Consider the following 19042-nt stretch of genomic DNA (forward strand, 5'->3'; position numbering starts at 1 on the left):
AATGGCCCATCCACTACTCACGCATGAATGCTTAATTTTCGTGTGGTCCAAGTCGCAGGTTGAGGGTAAAGTCCTTGGAGGACGTAGAGGCTCCGAATTATTGACCATATTCTTGTATTCTTCAGTCAATTTTTTTTTTTTTGGGGTATTGGAGAGACTAAGTGAGTTGGCCCTGTGCACTGACTAGGATCAGGACGTATCTCCACATTTAGAGAGCACTTACAATATACTTATAGATTACTCACTAATAAAGTCATCACATCAGCAGTAGGATTTGAACAACTCAGGATCTTATGAATTATGAGTCACTTTCTTACTAACTAGACCAATTCTTGTTCCTTAATCTTTAGTCAATATTCACACAGTACCATCATCATTTCTCTTCTTGGCTTAGCTACACGTGAAAATATGGACTTCAAGAGGAGTGCTTGATTAGCTAAAAAAAGAAAGAAAGCCTTTATAAAACAGTTAAAACCCTATTATTAAAAATCAACAAATAGTTTCTCTCTCTTAATTTGTAGTAATTAAAAAAAACTAATAGTTGGGTTTTATATATATATATATTAATCATAAATTCCTCAATTCCTAGGATTTTCTCTCCGCCAAATATCTGATCTTTTTCCACAAGTGATAACCTTGTTCATATCTCCTTGAATGGGAGAGTTCTTGTGAAGTGGCAAGGCTGATCAGGGTTCCTTCACTATATTTCTTCCGCATATCTGTCATTATTTTTGACAAACTATCAAATGCCATAAATAAATAAACAATAAAATAAATTAAAGTAACAAATTTCATAAATATAGATGTTCATAATAAAAGCTCTGATATTACTTTTAAGAAAGATTTTTTACATTAATTTTGGGACAAGTGCAACGATTTTAACATCAATTAGGAAGAATTATATTTTTAACATAATTTCAAGGGAGACATGTAATCCAATGATGTAGGGCTTGTTTGGTTTCTTATTTTGAAAACAATTTTTTACTTTTAAAAACAGAAAAATAAAAAAACTTGTTTGGTATTTTGTTTTTAGTTGATTGTTTTAAAAAACAAAAAATAGTAACATGTTTTTAAAAACCAAAAAACCAAAACAACTTTTAAATGTTTTCTTGTTTTTGTTTTTGTGTTTTTTATTTTTTGTTTTGAAAAGTTTTAAGAAATCTTTTTCTAAGAAAAAGCACTGAATAAAGTGCTTGAATGTAGTGAAACTCCTTTATTACTATTACATAATCAAAATTGAAGCATCTAATGTTCCCTTCATTTCATTCCAAAAACAATATCATAAGGGCCTATTTGATACACAGCATTGGAAGAGTTGGTACTAACATTGGCACTGGAGTTATTCATTTTGTCGTGTTTAATATATATGACAACTTCAACAATCCTATGAAACTTTTATCAATTCAAAACATATTTAATGATTTAACTAATATTCTTTAGTTTGTGGAAAAATTATATTATGGACTGGAAGGATTTTTTTTAAACTAATTTTTATATAATATCAATACAAACATTTTATCTAAAAACTCTTGACTAAATGCTATTTAAATGTTAAAGGCATCAATCCCATTTTCACTTATAATCTCTATCTCAATCCTAATTCATCAAATGTCAATGCTGTGAGCCAAACAAGGCGCCAAGGTCTTCGTCTAGGGAGTGACCATTACGCAGTTTGTGCTGCTATTTTATGTTTTAACAAAGTCTCCTCTTATAATACGGCCTGTCTCATACTAATTAAAAGGGCCCCTCCATTCCAAGACATTGGCCCAAATGCTTCTATCATTAATTAAAATGGTCCATCCACTCTTATTTTTCAAAGTCTTTCACTTTTGTTTTCTATAGCAACATGATTACCTGGTGAGCTGGTTTCTTGCTAAGTGGCTCCAACTTGCAAGTAACAAGAAAAGTCCACACACGTTGTTGATTTGTCTATCGAAGTCTCCTCTTATAATACGGCCTGTCCCTCACTAATTAAAACAGCCCCTCTATTCCAATACATTGGCCCAAATGCTTCTATCATTAATTAAAATGGTCCATCCACTCCTACTTTTCAAAGTCTTCCACTTTTGTTTTCTATAGCAACATGATTCCTTGGTGAGCTAGTTTCTTGCTAAGTGGCTCCAACTTGCAAGTTACAAGAAAAGTCTACAATTAGCTTGACTACATGTACAGTCGCACACGCTCTTGATTTGTCTACCATAGGCTGTTTTAGCAAAGGAATCGAAATCATTATAAATAATCTAATGTCTTGAATATCTTAATAAGCTAGTTTGCATACGAAGGTGTGTAGTTTTGAGAAATGTCATGTCACATCAGTTACGCACCCACTTGCTGGGAAGGATACTCAATAAACAAATGCTGTTAATTCATCTCTACACCATTCTCGATTTGCTTAAAATTTCCTTAATGGCCATGGGGTTGTTGGTCAAAAAACTTTCTTTTGATCATTTGTAAATTGTTAAAATTCATTTTGTCAATTTATTTTATAGACATATACATACAACATATTAAAATTTATCTATCAAAATCAGTAGAACAATTGTTTTTAGGTAGACACTAAAGCAATATAAGCATTTACATATATACTCTCTCCTTTAATCCTCAATGTAAGACCTAATTAACTAATTTGAGTAAATTAAAAATATTAATTAAATTAGTTAATATGATATGTTTTTTTTTAAAAAAAATACCATAAGCATCATTCTCAATTCCCTCCTTTTTTTCTCCTACTTGATCATTCTAAGAGAATATCAATAGGGTTAATTGGAAAAAATTGGTAAACATATGAAATAAGTTCTACATATAGGACTAATATTAACTCTAAAATTAGGTCATATATTAAAGATCAAAGAAGTATATAGTATATAGTTGTAAGTGCATAATACATTTTATTAAGAAAAGTATTGATTTAAATATAAATCCTATGAAAATGGAATATCATTACCTTATTTTATTTTTTATTATAAAATGATACATTTAATGTTTTGAGATGTTAAATATTATATTTAAATAATATATATTTGTTAGTGAGAAAAAAATATATAAAAAGTCACACTAACTGAAAGTATGACTTTTTGCGACGACAATTGAAGTTGTTGTTGAAAGTCACTTTATTTAAGTGGCGACTTTAATAGTTACTGAAGAAACTCAAACTTTTAGTCAGTAGCAACTTCAATTATCATCAGAAAGATGAGCCCAAGCAAGCACGAGAAGAAGTAATTAAGGGACAGAAGTTACTGAAAGCTTAGAAGGTCACACTTTTAGTGGCGACTTAAATTATCGCCACTAAAATTCAAGTTTCAAAGACAACTTTTTAGAATCGTCACTGAAAGCCAGTTTTTTTGTAGTATATTTTAATATCATGAAGATCAAAATTAGATATAATTTCATAATATATGTGAAGTATGCCTTAAAAACTTAATAAAGAAAGTTACGAATATGATATGTTAGTCATTAAATTGCATTTTCAACAATAGTTTCTTGTCTCAGACAAAAAAAAAAAAGGAGATTAAAAAATGAAGGTAGTAGTTTATGTCGTGGCCTACTGAGATCATGCAGTTTGAACTGGTTCTATTAGAATGAAGACTCCCTTGTAATACGCCCCAAATGTGTCTATGACTCATTAAAATGGCCCCGCCGCTTCTACATTTCAAAGTCTTCCACTTAGAAAATATAAGTTGCCCGAGCTTGTAAGTTACGGGAAGTCGCCACTTAGCTTATAATTTATTCTCATGCACAGTCACACACGATGTTTGGATATTTCTTGTGGTTGAAATCAAAATCTAGCTATTTCCTCCATTGATCCTTTCACTGTGTTTCTTAAAGTACATGGCTAACAAAGCAAAGTTAAATGATGATTTAATAAACAAATGTACGTGTGCCATGTAATATCCGAACTTTTAGGCCTAGTAGTACCAAAAATAGTCTAAATTGGATAGGCTACTAGACGCCTATTAGGAAAGGTCCCAAAGACGGGAAAGAAAATTAAAACAGTTTCAGGGACTAAACTGCAAAGTAAAAGTTTTCAGGGACTCAAGTATAATCAAGGCTAGAGGCTCCAGTAAAGTCTCGAAGGCCTAGAGAGAGAAAAGAGAGTAGATACAGGTCAAAGGTTAAGTTAGAAACCTCAAAGAGAGGATTGTATGAAGTTAAGTTCAAGTAGGGACTAAACCGTAAATTCGGAAAGTTATGACCAATAGGGGTAAAAATGGAAGAGTATACAAAGAATTCCAAGAAAATCCTAGAAAATGAGAAATAATATTCTAAGGCTCTTCTGTGAAGAGAAAAGACGAAAGTACCTCTGAGGCAGCTTAAATGGAATTTATAAGGTTATGGCCAGTAAAAAGTACATTGTTTGAGGTAATTATTTAAAATAGCAAGAGACCTCAAAAATGTATACAAAAATGAGATTAAATGGTTGAAAGGTTATACTAATTTATAAAATTAGTCTCGCAACCAAAAGGCCAGTGGAATGGTTTTAATAAATTAAAAAGTTGATTATGTTGATAAAAGGGCATTTTGGTAAATGAATTTTATGCAAGGCTTAAAGGGAGTGTTGTGGCCTAAGAAAATTCATAGTTATTCTCTAGAATTAAAAGAAATTTATGGAGTAGACAAAAGAATTTTCTGAGCTCCAGAAGGCCATAAAGAAGGCCGGAGAAATGTGGGCCAAGTAAATTTGGAGGAATCAAGTTTGATCCAACGACTAGGATCTAATCTCCCTTCTCCTCCACCACATTTGTGACACTTGGCATCTTCTAGAAGGTTGAGGTAAGCATGATGCAAGAATATGATGCAATGATGATGTAAAAGTTAACTTGAAATTCCAAAATTGCCCTTACCCTTTCTATTAACTACCAAAGGTATTTTGGTCCATTCAAGCCAAAATTTTGACTATAAATAGGCACTCCTCCCCTCACATTTTTGGCCAAACAAGGAACCATAGGGAAAACTCTGCCGCTCTTGCATTTAGAGAGAGAAAGAGCTATTTCTAGTGAGAGAAAGTCCATCTAAGTTCAAGCTTCAAGATCAAGGTATGTGGTGGTTATAGCATCTGATTTGATACCTATTTCAAATTAGTTTCTCTTTGAATCTGATTCTGAAATTTTGTATGATTAAAGTACACTCTGTGAGCTTTAAATCTATGAGTAGAACACTTCATTTGGATATGTGTACGATTTATGGTGATTTTTCAAAGTTAGGGTTTGAAATCTAGAAATAGTGTTGAACTTTTGGAAGAGTATCGAGTTCCGTACAATTCTGGCACTGTTCAACGTAGAATTGGTTCCTAAAACTATGTTTCCTTTAAATTTAACTTAAGTATCTTTTAGTGAGACTTGGAACCACTCAATTTTGATTTTTTTAGAATTAATTATAAATTTTCAAAGTTGAACAAAAATTCTGGGTTTTCTGCGTGAACAGTACCCGCGAAACATAATTTCCAGATTTGATCTTCTTGAATCTAAGGCCATCTAAAGTGGTCCTAATTGATAAGAAATAGATCTTAAGGATGGTAAATGATGAGATTTATGTTAGAGAAGCTAGAAAGAAAACCCTAAAAGCAAGAGAAAGGATTGAGGTTCAAGAGAGCTAGTCTTGAACTTTATGTAATTTAGTGGTCCTAATAGATTGTATGATCTATGTGACTATATTTAGGACCTTTGGAACATCAAAGGGGATGTTTGGTGATGTTAACCGAATGCCACATGGTTGGAAAGTCAAAGGAGTCAAAGGAAAAGTAAGAGGAAAGCTTGAGGTGCAAGGTAGTGAACTTGTCTATTGTCATTGCTTGATGTTGTATGCTTGTGTGTTGCCGTGTACATGTTATTGAATGTTATTGTGACATGTTTTAGCTGCTGTAATTGCTATTCATGATGAGTAGATTATGTTTCCATGGCCATGCATCAAGAAGTTAGCTTTAAGCATGCTAATATGTCACTAATTAACAAGAAAATAAACAAGTTACGTGTAATGCATTAGCATCCATCTAGCATGATTAATATGGTATTGTTTGCTACTAAGATTCCCCCGAATCTCACCCCCTTCCTAATCAACCATTTAGGTCAATAATCAATGAGCAATAATGGCATGAGAAGCAAGGAGAAGAAAATGGAGAATTGTTCATCTTAATGAATGATATTATCATTCAATGTGTAATTCTCCTACTATGTAATTTATGTTGTGGATGCCAATGATGCCATGTAATTAATTATAATATCTATGGTATAAATGAAAGTGTATGAGCATGAATGGGAAAGAGTAAGCCCATGTTATGTATGCCAAAGAAATAAAAAGAATTAAAGTAAAGAGATGTTAAGAGATATAACATAGGTCCTGGAGCAGTGAGTTTGTAGCTGTAGTTTGACCTATCAAACGAATGAGTTAAGTCAAGAGATTAGGCAGAATCATAGTACATATCCAAAATTTAAAATGAGAGGTAGATCATCTCAATTGGATGTGTACACAAGGAGATACGAATTTCCAAAGTTGAAGCACAGAATTTGGAAGTTCCAGATTTTATGAAATGAACAGTAATATTTATTGAATTAAACTGTACGAATTGGGTATGGATAAGTCCAATTGGATATTTTTCCCTTAAAGATCATCGAAACAGCTTTCCGTAGAATTTTAGAACACCTCAATACAATTTTTATGGGTTTAGTTATGAATTTTTGAAGTTGGACCTATAATCTTAAAATTTAACAGTGAATAGTAACTCGAGTAATTATGTTGAAATTTTAAATCCACGGATTTGTGTCATGATCTGCTTGAACCATAACGCTTACGAATGCATGCTCTGAGGGGTTAAAGGCAGGATGTTTCATGCCAAATTCAAAATTGAGAAAAAGTACGCATACTTGTAAAATGGCTTCCCCCCTTAAAATTCATATGGAGATTAAGCTTAACTATTCAAATTAAATGCGAACACATCATTAATTATCTATGAGAAAAGTGCAGATTTTGGCATTACTTTCTCAAGATGTACTATCAATCGTCAATTAATTCAAGAGGCCCCTAACTCCCACACACATTAATTGATTTTTCCATCTTTCAAGAGTTATTTTTCATGTCGTCCAAGGCGCAAGCTGGAAATAAAGCCTCAGAAGACCAAGTCTTTCTTAGAGCACTATCACTATTTCTCTTCTTCCCTTTCTACACATAATTTTTCTTTTTGTCAGTCCGTTCTACACGTAAATGGAATTTAAGAAAAGTGCTTGATTAGCTAAATATTTGGGGAAGAAAAACAAATTGAGATTTTATATTTGAGATCAAAACAAATTTCTGAACTAGTTTTTATATGCAAGATTGTAGGGAGTGTATGTTTAGTTTAGTTTTTAATATGAATTTATTATAAATAACTTTTCTATATATTGTGCGGCTAGTAATTGAATAGGACCGGGGGAGTATTATTTTAAAGTTAATATCATGAAGATTAATATGAAATATGATTTCAGACCATATGCAAAGTTTGTATTAAAAAATTAATAGAGAAGGTTAAAATGCTAAGCCAAAAAAGAAAGTTAAAACAATATGATAATTTTTTTCCAAAAAAAAATTGAGGAGGCTAATCACAAAGTTTAAGATCGATCAGCGAAATATAAATTTTAGGGGTTTCACTTGAAGGATCAAATTTTAAGTTGGTTTGGTTTTTTTCAAATTTCAATTGTTTTCGTATAAATTGAATTTGTAACTAAGATTGCTCATTTTGATCCCAAATGGCAAATGGACCTTTGGGGATTTTTTTTTTGGCAAAAAAAATATTTTTATCTATTAAAAGATTTAAGTGCTAATAAATATAGGGAAAATGACATAAAAATGATATTTAAACTTGAAAATCCCAAAATGGTTACTTGAATAAGTAAAATTCAAATTCTTTTTTAAAAAAAAAGAATAAAAAATAAAAGGTAATATGGTTATTTCAAAAAATTTGTAAATTCCAAATTGGTCACCTGTACTTAAATTGGAATTTTACTTATTCAAGTAACTATTTTGGGGTTTCAAAGTTTAAGTGTCATTTTTGTGTCCTTTTCTCATAAATATATATCACACTTTTTCGGGCCAATATATAAAATACTTTTCATATCATGTAAGTTAAGTATTACATTCTTTCATACTATAATATTTATTAACAAATAAATTAATGAAGTCTCAGCGATAATATTCTTCAAATGTCATTAATTAGAATTGCACATCCACTCCCACTTTTCAATGTCTTTCACTTTTTCTTGATAAAATGATCACTAATAAGCTGTTCTCTTCTTCTTTAGTTGCCCAGCTTGCAAGTTAGAAGAAAGTCCACAATTAGCTTGACTACATATACAGTCACGCACGTTGTTGATTTCTCTATCATATGCTATTTTGGCAAATGAATCTGAATCATTATAGATAATTTAATGTTTTAAATATCTTAATAAGCTAGTTTGCATACAGAGGCGTTGTTTTGAGAAGTGTCAAGTCACATCAGTTACACACCTACTTGCTAGTAAGAATACTCAGTGAATAAATAATGACTGTTACTTCATCTCCTTATATATCCCTCTCACTATCCCTTCATTTACACCATTCTCGATTTGTTTAAAATTTCCTTCATAGCCATGGGGTTCCTTGTCGTCAGAGAATCTCAATTTTCTGAAAAGCTAACACTTTGGTGGGTGCTATTAGTTGGCTTTTTAATATTGTTCCCATTTCCTGTTTCCTCTTTCATGACCTTATCATTAAACAGTGAAGTAAATGCTTTGCTCAAGTGGAAGGCCAGCCTTGACCACCAAAGCCAAACTGTGTTATCGTCATGGAAGGAAAATGGCAGTCCTCCTTGCAAATGGGTTGGAATTGCATGCAATGAGCTCAACCCCATTGCCAATATATCTCTTCCAAATTTTGGACTAAGAGGTACGCTTGATAGTCTCAATTTCTCATCCTTCCCTCATCTCTAATTCATACAGTTGCAACATAACTCATTTTATGGGAATATCCCTCCCAAGATTGGCGAACTATCCATACTCATTTGTATAGATTTTTCTTCTAATGAGTTCTCCAGTAGCATTCCAACAAGTCTTGCCAACCTTTCCTCAATCACCATTTTTAATTTTAGTCATAACGAACTTTTTGGAACATTTCCAGATTGGATCACACAGTTGACTAGGATTAGTGTTATGGGCATAGGTTATAATCATTTCAGTGGCCATATTCCTAAAGCTATAGCAAATTTGACTAACCTATCATGGTTTGAGCTAGGAGGCAATAACTTTTCTGGTCATATTCCTCCACAAATTGGTAGATTGATTAACCTCCAATACTTAAGATTTAATGACAATCAGTTTATTGGCTCTATCCCCCATGGGATTGGAATGATCAGGGGACTTGTGGAATTTGACATGTCAGTCAACTATCTCTCTAGTAGCATCCCTACTACTATCGGAAACTTGTCCCGTTTACAAGGACTTTATCTTTATTCTAATCAAATCTTAGGGTCAATTCCACAGGAAATCGGGAAACTCCATGCTTTGGGAGAATTGGAGTTGGTAGACAATAAAATATCGGGATCAATCCCACCATCCATAGGGAACTTGACCAATCTAGTCAACCTCAGGCTTTTTCAAAACAACCTTTCTGGATCTATCCCTTCTAGTATTGGAAACTTGACAAAGCTCTCTGTGCTAGAATTGGCAACGAACAACTTCTCTGGATCTGTTCCTTCTAGCATTGGAAACTTGACAGATCTCACCCAACTAATATTATATGAAAACAAGCTTTCTGGATCTATCCCTTCTGGCATTGGAAACTTTGCAAAGCTCTCCATACTAAGTTTGTTTGAAAATAAACTTAGTGGCAATCTTCCATCAGAGATGAATAACCTTACAAAATTGGTACTCTTGGATATTGCATACAATAATTTCAAAGGTCATTTGCCCCAAGACATTTGCCTTGGTGGACTGCTTACTATATTCATTGCAACTAAAAATCAAATCACTGGTCCAATTCCAAGAAGCTTGAAGAACTGCTTTAGCCTTATCAGAGTCAGGCTTGAAAGTAATCAACTTACAGGGAACATCACAGAAGCTTTTGGTGTATATCCACACTTGGACTATATTGATTTAAGTAATAATGCACTTTATGGCCACTTGTCACCCACATGGGGGCACTGCAATAACCTTACAAACCTTGAGATCTCTTATAATAACTTGTCGGGGGGCATACCACCAAAACTAGGTCAAGCAACAAAGTTATAGCGACTTAATTTTTCATCAAATCACTTGACAGGAAATATTCCAAAGGAATTGAGCCACTTGACATTATTGAGTGAACTTGGTTTGAGCAACAATCAACTTTCAGGAAACATTCCTATTGAGATAGGATTGTTGACGAAACTTGAAAAGTTAAGTCTAGCTAACAATCACTTAAGTGGCTCAATTCCAGAACAACTGGGAGGGTTGACCAAATTATGGGAATTAAACATAAGTGGAAATAAGTTCTTTAGCATTCCCATTAGTTTTGGTCAATTGCAACAGCTTCGGTTTCTTGATCTTAGTGGAAATTCATTTGCTGGAACAATCCCAGTAATGCTTGGACAGCTACAACGACTGGAAATGTTGAACCTCTCATGTAACAATTTCTTTGGAATGATTCCTTCATTTTTTTAATGATTTGATAAGCTTGACTATGATTGACATATCATACAATAAATTAGAAGGTCCACTTCCAAATATTTGAGCCTTTCATGCAGCTACAATAGAGAGATTAAAAGGCAACAAAGGCTTATGTGGTAATCTATCTGGCCCACCAATTTGCCCAACAACAAATTTTGACTCAAGCCATTCCAAGAGCAGGAAAGTGGTGATCTATGTTGTATCCTTTGGTTCAGGAGCTGTGATGCTAGCAACATTTTTTGTTGGAATTTCATATATTATTTTTCATCACAAAGCAAAGAAAACAAAAAGTCAAGAAAGAGAAGGGCAAACTCAAAATTTGTTTGCCATATGGAGTTATGATGGGAAATTAGTATATGAAAACATTATTGAAGCCACAGAGGAGTTCAACGAAAAATATCTCATTGGAGAGGGAGGATCTGGAAGTGTCTACAAAGCAGAATTATCCACAGGTCAAGTTGTGGCTGTGAAGAAGCTTTATTCAGTACCAGACAAGGATATGTGTCATCAAAAAGCTTTTATGAGTGAGATTAGGGCCTTAACAGAAACTAGGCATCATAATATCATCAAGCTATATGGGTTTTGCTGGCATTCAAAGGTCTCATTTTTGGTTTATGAATTCTCTGAAGGAGGCAGCTTGGACAAGATACTAAGTGAAGAGACACAAGCAATTGCATTGGATTGGACTAAAAGAATCAAAGTTGTTGAAGGTGTGGCTAATGCTTCATACTATCTTCATCATGGATGCTCACCTCCGATAGTTCATCGTGACTTATCAAGCAAAAATGTTATTTTAGACTCAGATTATGAGGCACATATCTCTGACTTTAGGACATCCAAGCTTTTGTATCCAGATTCTACCAATTGGACCTCATTTGCTGGCACCTTTGGCTATGCTGCTCCAGGTTAAGGATCTTTTATGTTATGCGGTTTTCATTACTTTTGAGTTTGCATGGTGTTATATGTCATGTTTCCATTATTTAACAATAAAAAATTTATTATTCACAATGTTTTCTTCATGATAATCTTTTTGGTTTTGTTATAGAACTTGCTTACTCAAAGCAAGTTACCGAGAAATGTGACGTCTATAGCTTTGGAGTGTTGGCTCTGGAAATAATCATGGGAAAGCATCCAAGAGATCTCATAATGTCATGTTTCTCATCAACATCTTCTAGTGCAACACCAACAACACACTACTACAAAAAATACATTTAACGGCGGTTAAAATAAGCTTTTTACGGCGGTTTTGAGACCGACGTCTATGCCATCGACGTAAAATGTAGAGGATTTCACGGTGGTTTAAGAACCGCCGTGATATGTGACTGAAAAATACTGATTAGGAGGGAACGGAAGAACAAAGCCTCAAAAGAAATCTCTCGCCAGTTAAAAGCATTTTGATGGAGTAAATATAGATTCTTTCCTGCCTTCATAGCGTCACTTAGCTTCACCTTCGGCCACCAGATCGAAGCAACTAAGATTTAATAAAGGTAAAATCAAAGACTCAGATCTGATAAAATCAAAAACTCAGATCTGTTAAAAATCAGATCTCTTTAAACTCAGATTAAGCATCTTATTTTTAACTAAAGAAAATAATCATATCAAACCACAAAAACTACAAAATCCACAGAAAGAATGGAGGTGAAAAACTCACAAATAAGAATGAAGAGGATGAGGCGATGGTGACGGTAACAGCAACAGCGACAGTGATGGTAGAACATGGCGGAAATGATAGAGGCAATGGATAAACGCCGACAAATATAGGAGGAGGGAGAAAATCGAGTGAGGATGTGGTATGGGGGACTATGAGCTCTGACTCTGAAAAGTGAAAACTATCGCGCGATGGATTTTAAAATTCTGATAGACTTTTTACGGCGGTTATTTAAAAAACCGCCGTTAAAAGTATTTTTTACGGCGGTTTTTAAAAAACCGCCGTTAAAAGTCCGCCTATAATTACAGAAATGCCACCGTCATATTTTTTACAACGTTTTTGCTAATAACCGCTGTAAATTAGCGTTGTGAATACTCTTTTTTGTAGTAGTGATAGCTACTCACAATTTGGATTTGAACGAAGTGTTAGACCAAAGGCTACCTTATCCTCAAGGCTTAGTGGTTAAGAAGGTGACGTTGATTGCAAGAATAGCTTCTACCTGCTTGAATGAAAATCCACGTGCTCGCCCAACCATGGAGTAAGTATGTAAGCAGCTTGCAATGCCAAAATCACATATTTCTAGTTCTGTTCCATAGCTTCATATAAGTTATGTTGGAGATCTCAACTGAAAATAAGATCATCATGATGTGATGATGTGTGGTATATTATTGTCTTTATACTTAATGTGTTCCCCTAGTCTACTTGTGTTTTACCTTTTGAATATGGACCAACCCAAAATAATAATTAAATATTGTGTAATTAAGTTCATTAGTGATGTGTTATCAATTTATAGTTTCTATTACATATTTTTCTAATCCTTGATTTGAGAAGACTAATGTTGCACATCATCATTAACAACTCCAATATATGACTAGTGTGTGTGTTACCCAGTGAAAAGTAATTAATTCATATTCATGCAAGCGTCACCCTGAATTGATTAGTTTAGCAATTTTGTAATTTTAGAGAACTTATTTTTTCAAACACATTGTAAATCTATTAATTGTTTAGCCTCCCAGATCTTTAGCGATTTGCTAGTTCAATCCAAGTACTGGAAGATCTCCATTTGCATATCCGTCTCTATCATCACAAACTAACAGTAAAATTTTTTCAAGCACATTGTAAAATTTTAAACCATCTCCAAACAGCAGTGATGTATAATAAATTTTTTATTTTTAGTGCAATAAAAAATTCTCTTTTTATATAAGTAAGCATTAAATATCACTCCACCATTTATGTCCAATACTGTTTTGCTTTAGGTTCTTGATAATATTTATAAAGAAAAAGCTCTTTTAAACTTGTTGCCATATAGATAGTATCAACTACTAATGTCTTGTTGCCATGATTATTTTGCGAAAAAATTTTCAAATTGACTAAAAGTTCTAAGTGAGACAATTTTGAAGAACAAAATTGAGCAGAACAAATTAGATTATAGTCTTATGCAATGTTAAAAAAGATAAATTTCTTAAATGAATGCTCATGCCAAAAAAGAAGTTTTCAAGTTATATCAAAATAAACCTAGTCACTTACAAAGGATTAAATAAAATAAATAATACTAAATACAGATATCTGATATGCAAATTAAATATATGATATGTAAATTAAAATACTTAACGTATAATTTACATTTCTATATATATATGCACACATATATGTGAAAAAATCTAGGTGACATGCATATTGAAAACAATAAGAAAAATGAAGAAAGGATAAGAAATAGAGGGGGGGAATCAATAGCATCTAAGCATGAAGAGGAGAAACTCATCTCTAGAATGAACACAAATGTGAGATGTTCAAAAGTTCGAGGCCAACAAACACACCACCAAACTTAAGGATTAATTAAAAAAAAAAAAGTCAAATCAGGTTTCACGTGTTGTTCCTCACCTCTCATATTTCATCTTAATCATGCATGTTAGTAACTTAAAGACGGCTAAAAGAAATGTAATTATGAAAAACTTACAATACCTGTTATGCTTTTATTATTACTAGAAAGTGTCTCTCTTTTTATTACATAACTATAGGGACATAAGGTTATTATATCACTTACATTTTTGAGATACTTAGCAATAATAACATGATTGGTGTTGAAAGCATCAAAGTTACGTTTTAACTTGGATGATAATGTTGAATGACTAATGATTTGTGATTTGGAAACCTTGTAGTTATGGCCAAGTGCCTTGGGAATGTATTGGTTGTGGAATGTGGATCCACATGAAGCTATCTATTTTGATGATTGGCCTTTATTCAAGAATTTGTGATGTGTATGCTAAACTATTGCTTGCGGGCTTGATGGTTAGACTTGAGTGTCTTGGACTTTGAATGGGTCCAAAGTTCACCTGTTATGTATTACATACTACTTCATGTTCTAAATATAAAAACTAATTAGAGATTTAATTTAATCATAAATATAATATTTTAATTTATTGTGTTTTTTATATTTATTTATTTTTAAGCAAGGTGGTTATAGCAAATCATCCTTCTTCAATAGTCCTTATGGTGGTGGCTGGGATTCTGAATCCTATGGCTTTAACCAGTCATCTTTCAAGTACCGACCACAGTATTCCAGTAGCGGTGACTTTTTTAGGGAACGGCTTTTCTTCACTGCCCCTCCTTTGCTTCAAAATGTTGCCATTTGGAGGGAAAAAAAAGAGGAGAATTACAATCAAGTCTCATAAAAGAAAAAAAATAACAAAACAAGTTCCAAATGTTGTTATTCTCCACTGTAGCACTTGTCATTACAGGCTGCTCAAATTGTTATTGGGACCTTTTAGTAATTATTTCTCTTCTGTAGGACCTGATTGTAATTCTCCCAAAAAAATGACAAGAAAAAAATACGAGATCAGAGGAAGGAGTGAATGGAAAATTGCTAATTAGTTTTCTGTTTGGGAATATGGTTGGAAAGTAAACATGGGTAAAGGTGCAGCTATATTTTTTTAATATGCATTCAATATCTTAAAGTATTTTGTATTTTCAGGTACATTTAGCACCATAAAGTATTTTTTAGTACTATTTTATACTTAATAATTTAGAATGCTGAGTGCACCAAAATAACTAATTTACGAATAATAAAAAATTAATTAAAATTAGTTAAAAGCCATAAATAGATTAGAAATATATTTTTATTTTCAAATATGCCCTTATAATAAATAAAAAAAGGATAAAAAAATGTGTGGGAAAATGTGATAACTGTCACATCCCAAAAATTTTTATTTGGCAATAAATGATCAAAAATTGGGATAAGGCTCAATGTAAGAACTAGACAGGGAGATGAAACGATTTTTGATATGAAACCCCGAAAAGGTCCGAGCTGACATTTTCGTAATTATCGATCTAGGAAGGGCAAAACGGGAAAATTTGAGAAAAATTCCAGAAAATCCCTGAAAAATGGAAAGTATAGAGTAAAGGTTTTGAAAACTCGGTTGAGGTCCGAAAGGTGAAATTTCGGTAAAAATGAATTATTACGGAATTTCCTGTAAATGGAGGTTTTTCGGGAAATTATTGGGGAAATGAAGGAAAATAATTATTTTACTGAGTTAGAGACCTCAATAAATTTGGGAGATTGATGGAAAATTCATCTAAATGTGTGTTTGAATTTATAAAATTAGTTTTAGGCCTTGGAAGCCCAGGAATTAATTTTAGAGAATTTATTTTCTCTCAGATTTACCGATAAAGGCCTAATCGGAGAAAATTCAAAATAAATACCTAGAGGTGGTGAAAAATTCTGGAAAATTTCAGATCATGCTCTCATATTAAAAGGTGAATTATCACAGGGAAGGCATAAGAAAATTAAGCCTAGCGTGGAGGCTCCTTAATTTATGACTTTTGATGCGCACGCACATATATATATACTCCTCTGATCTTAAATATAAGAACTTTTTTGTAGTGTAATTTACACTACAAAAGGGATCTTATATTTAGGATCAAAGGAATACTTTTTTTGTATTTAGGATCAAAGGAATACTTTTTTTGTTCTTAATATAGGATTTAATTGGGAAGTTAATATTGGTCTTATATGTAAAACATATTTAATATGTTTATCAATTTTTTCAAATTAATCTTATTAATATTCTCCAATAATAATCAAATAGAAAAAGAAGGGAATGAGTTAAGAAAGATGATGTTTAGGATGTTTTAGAAGAAACATATCATATTAACTAATTTAACGAACACCCTTAATTTATTTAAATTAGTTAATTAAATTTTATGTTAAGGATCGGAGGAGTATTATATTTTTCCAAGGATTGTTGTGACTAACACACGGATGAGAGCCCAACAGATAAATCAGAACTAGTGCCTCAGTTTGGTCCGTTTGATTTTTAGACCATTTTGTCCTTAAGTTCATAACCACATCCACTTCCACCCATTTTTATTTTATTACTACTTTTTTTGTACAAATAATGAACTAATTACGGCTCATTTTCATGGAGGTTGCACCAATACCATCCGCCTTTTACCTTGTCCGCTTTCGGTTGGCTAACTGCTTAAGTTCGTCAAATTTCAAGTTCATTACCAAACATTTATATGTGCGTTTGACTCTTTTGCTATTGATTTAATATTACTTAGTATTTTAATTTTATTCTATTTTCTGTTTTGTTTTATTATATTTTACACTTATCCCTGAATTTGATGTGTTCTTCTGATCCTTAATTATCAAAGTTAAGCATTCTTTGAACTAAATTAGATGTAATTGGCAAAAAAAAAAGCTAAATAAGATGTAAACATCTCTGTTAGTAATTTGTTGAGTTGTAAGACTTAATCTAAATTAATATTGAAAAATGAACCATATGAATGTCATAAAAAATAATTTTTCAATAACAATCAAAATGAGTCTACAACGGAGTTAAACGGAAAAAAAAAAAGAAGGTCAGATTGCAATCAAACTAAGTAAAAAATAAAGATAAATTAAAAAAATTAAATCATAAGCACGTTTTGACTTTTTTATTTGAGAAGTTTTTTTTTAAGTTTGGAAAAGGAATTAAAAATTGATTTGTTGAGATGGACATCCTACTCATATCTTTAGGTGGATTTCATCAAGCGTTTTATATAGTAATACCCATACCTAATTATTTGGACCAAAAATACTGAAATGTCCTTCTTTTTGTGTAGTACAAATTATTATGAAAGTGGAACTTGCCGTGTTGAATTAGTAGCACATTAATTCAAGACTTTGAATTGAGAGTTGGCAGCAAATCGGAACCTTTTCACATTCTCTTAGTTGCATCTATTTATTATTTCAATAAATATAGTATCTTTGTCAAAATGATGAAAAGTAAGAAAATTAGTAGTTCCTAAGTGCTTTTTTATTTTTTATTTTCCAAAATCTACCTCTAATTAAATGTTTCATGATAGTAAAATTATTTATTAGAAGTTGGGAAAAATCATTAAACAGGGATACGGATAAAAATATTTTAAAAAATATTCTAAAATATAGAACATGGTATTGCAAAGAGGGATAAGCGCTTAAAAAAGTGGGTAATATATTTTTGGGGGGAGAGAGCATACATGATTTGAGAAATTTTATCAGCAATATATATTAGTTTAATTTAATTTAGTATCAATATAAAATTTAAAAAATATATATATAATAACTCGTTTTCTTTAATTTTAATAATTAAGCATGAAAATTGAACTTCAATGTTTTGATTCTATTTTTTTTATCAGGAATATTTTAAGTCTGATTGAAACCCTAGATAATTAAGTGTATTTTTTTTAATTTTAGATGAAAAATAAAATAGATAATCTCGAATTAGTTAAAAAATCCTTTCAAGGGTGACTGGTCAAACATTGTCACACTATTTTTCAGAATTATCAAAATTCTCATTCTATCTTATAGTAGTATTTTCAAAGCAAAGTCAAACCTCTTGAAGTCAATGGGAATAGTTGGCTTCTTTGTTTCATATTAGTATTACAGTTTTCTTCTGCGTAATCATTATATTGAACTGAACATTAGAGTATATATTATAGGAAAAAATGAAACTTATATGGACTTGAGCCTCTGATCCTCTCTAATATGCTTCGTGTTGTCCCAACTCCAAAATGGTTTTTTCCCTTTTACTTTTTGTCATTAGATTATAATAAAATGAGTAACATTATAATATATTTAAAAATTGTGCAATTTTGATTTATTTTATTTAAAAATCATAAAAAATTTAAAATTGTACCATTTCATTATCATAACATATCATAAGATCACTTATTTTATATAAAATCTAATGATAAAAAAATTTAAAAATATATATTTGGAAAGTTGCGGCGCAGTGCGTTATTAGAGGCTCCCAACCCACTCTTTATACTTAATCTATTTGTTTTCAATCAAATCAAATCAACATATGTGAATTTTAAAATATTGGATAAAAATATATTAAGTATATAAAGCTGATACCTAAGTCATCCCCTGTTTTTTTGGCAAAAAAAGAAGAAGTCATCCGCTATTTATGTTATATTGTTTTTCAAAAGATTTGATTAAATTTCATTTTTAACGATCTTATGACTTATATCAAAATTTGTAACTAACTCTTTCAAAATTTTTATGCACAATGTTGGAGGAAGCTCTCTTTCAATTAATGTTCTATAAAAAAAATTAACATTTTACGTAAATTATGCCTTCATTTTCTTTTCGGTAAGACGAGTAGTGTGTCCTCCTTATTATTAAAGACTCTTCTATCTCAATTCTCAAGTTAGGGAAGATAATGCCTAAACCTGCTTGCACTGAACTTGATTCCTTTTTTTTTTTTAAATATTTTGATGAATA

At 31.9% G+C, this 19042-nt stretch overlaps 1 protein-coding gene across 1 annotated transcript in view; it reads left to right on the top strand.

Moving 5' to 3' along the window:
- LOC114717601 (MDIS1-interacting receptor like kinase 2-like) overlaps positions 1-11861 on the top strand; it is a 43973-nt gene extending 32112 nt beyond the window's left edge. Inside the window, exons 4-6 of the mRNA XM_028902813.1 lie at positions 6325-6330; positions 10949-11551; positions 11692-11861. Coding sequence (XP_028758646.1) covers positions 6325-6330; positions 10949-11551; positions 11692-11861 — 779 coding nt within the window. The remainder of the gene's footprint in view (positions 1-6324; positions 6331-10948; positions 11552-11691) is intronic.
- The last annotated feature ends 7181 nt before the right edge of the window (positions 11862-19042 follow it).

This window comes from Neltuma alba, unplaced genomic scaffold (genome assembly GCF_004799145.2).
Source record: "Neltuma alba isolate B1F8T4 unplaced genomic scaffold, ASM479914v2 tig00011756_pilon, whole genome shotgun sequence".
NCBI classification, from domain to species: domain Eukaryota; kingdom Viridiplantae; phylum Streptophyta; class Magnoliopsida; order Fabales; family Fabaceae; genus Neltuma; species Neltuma alba.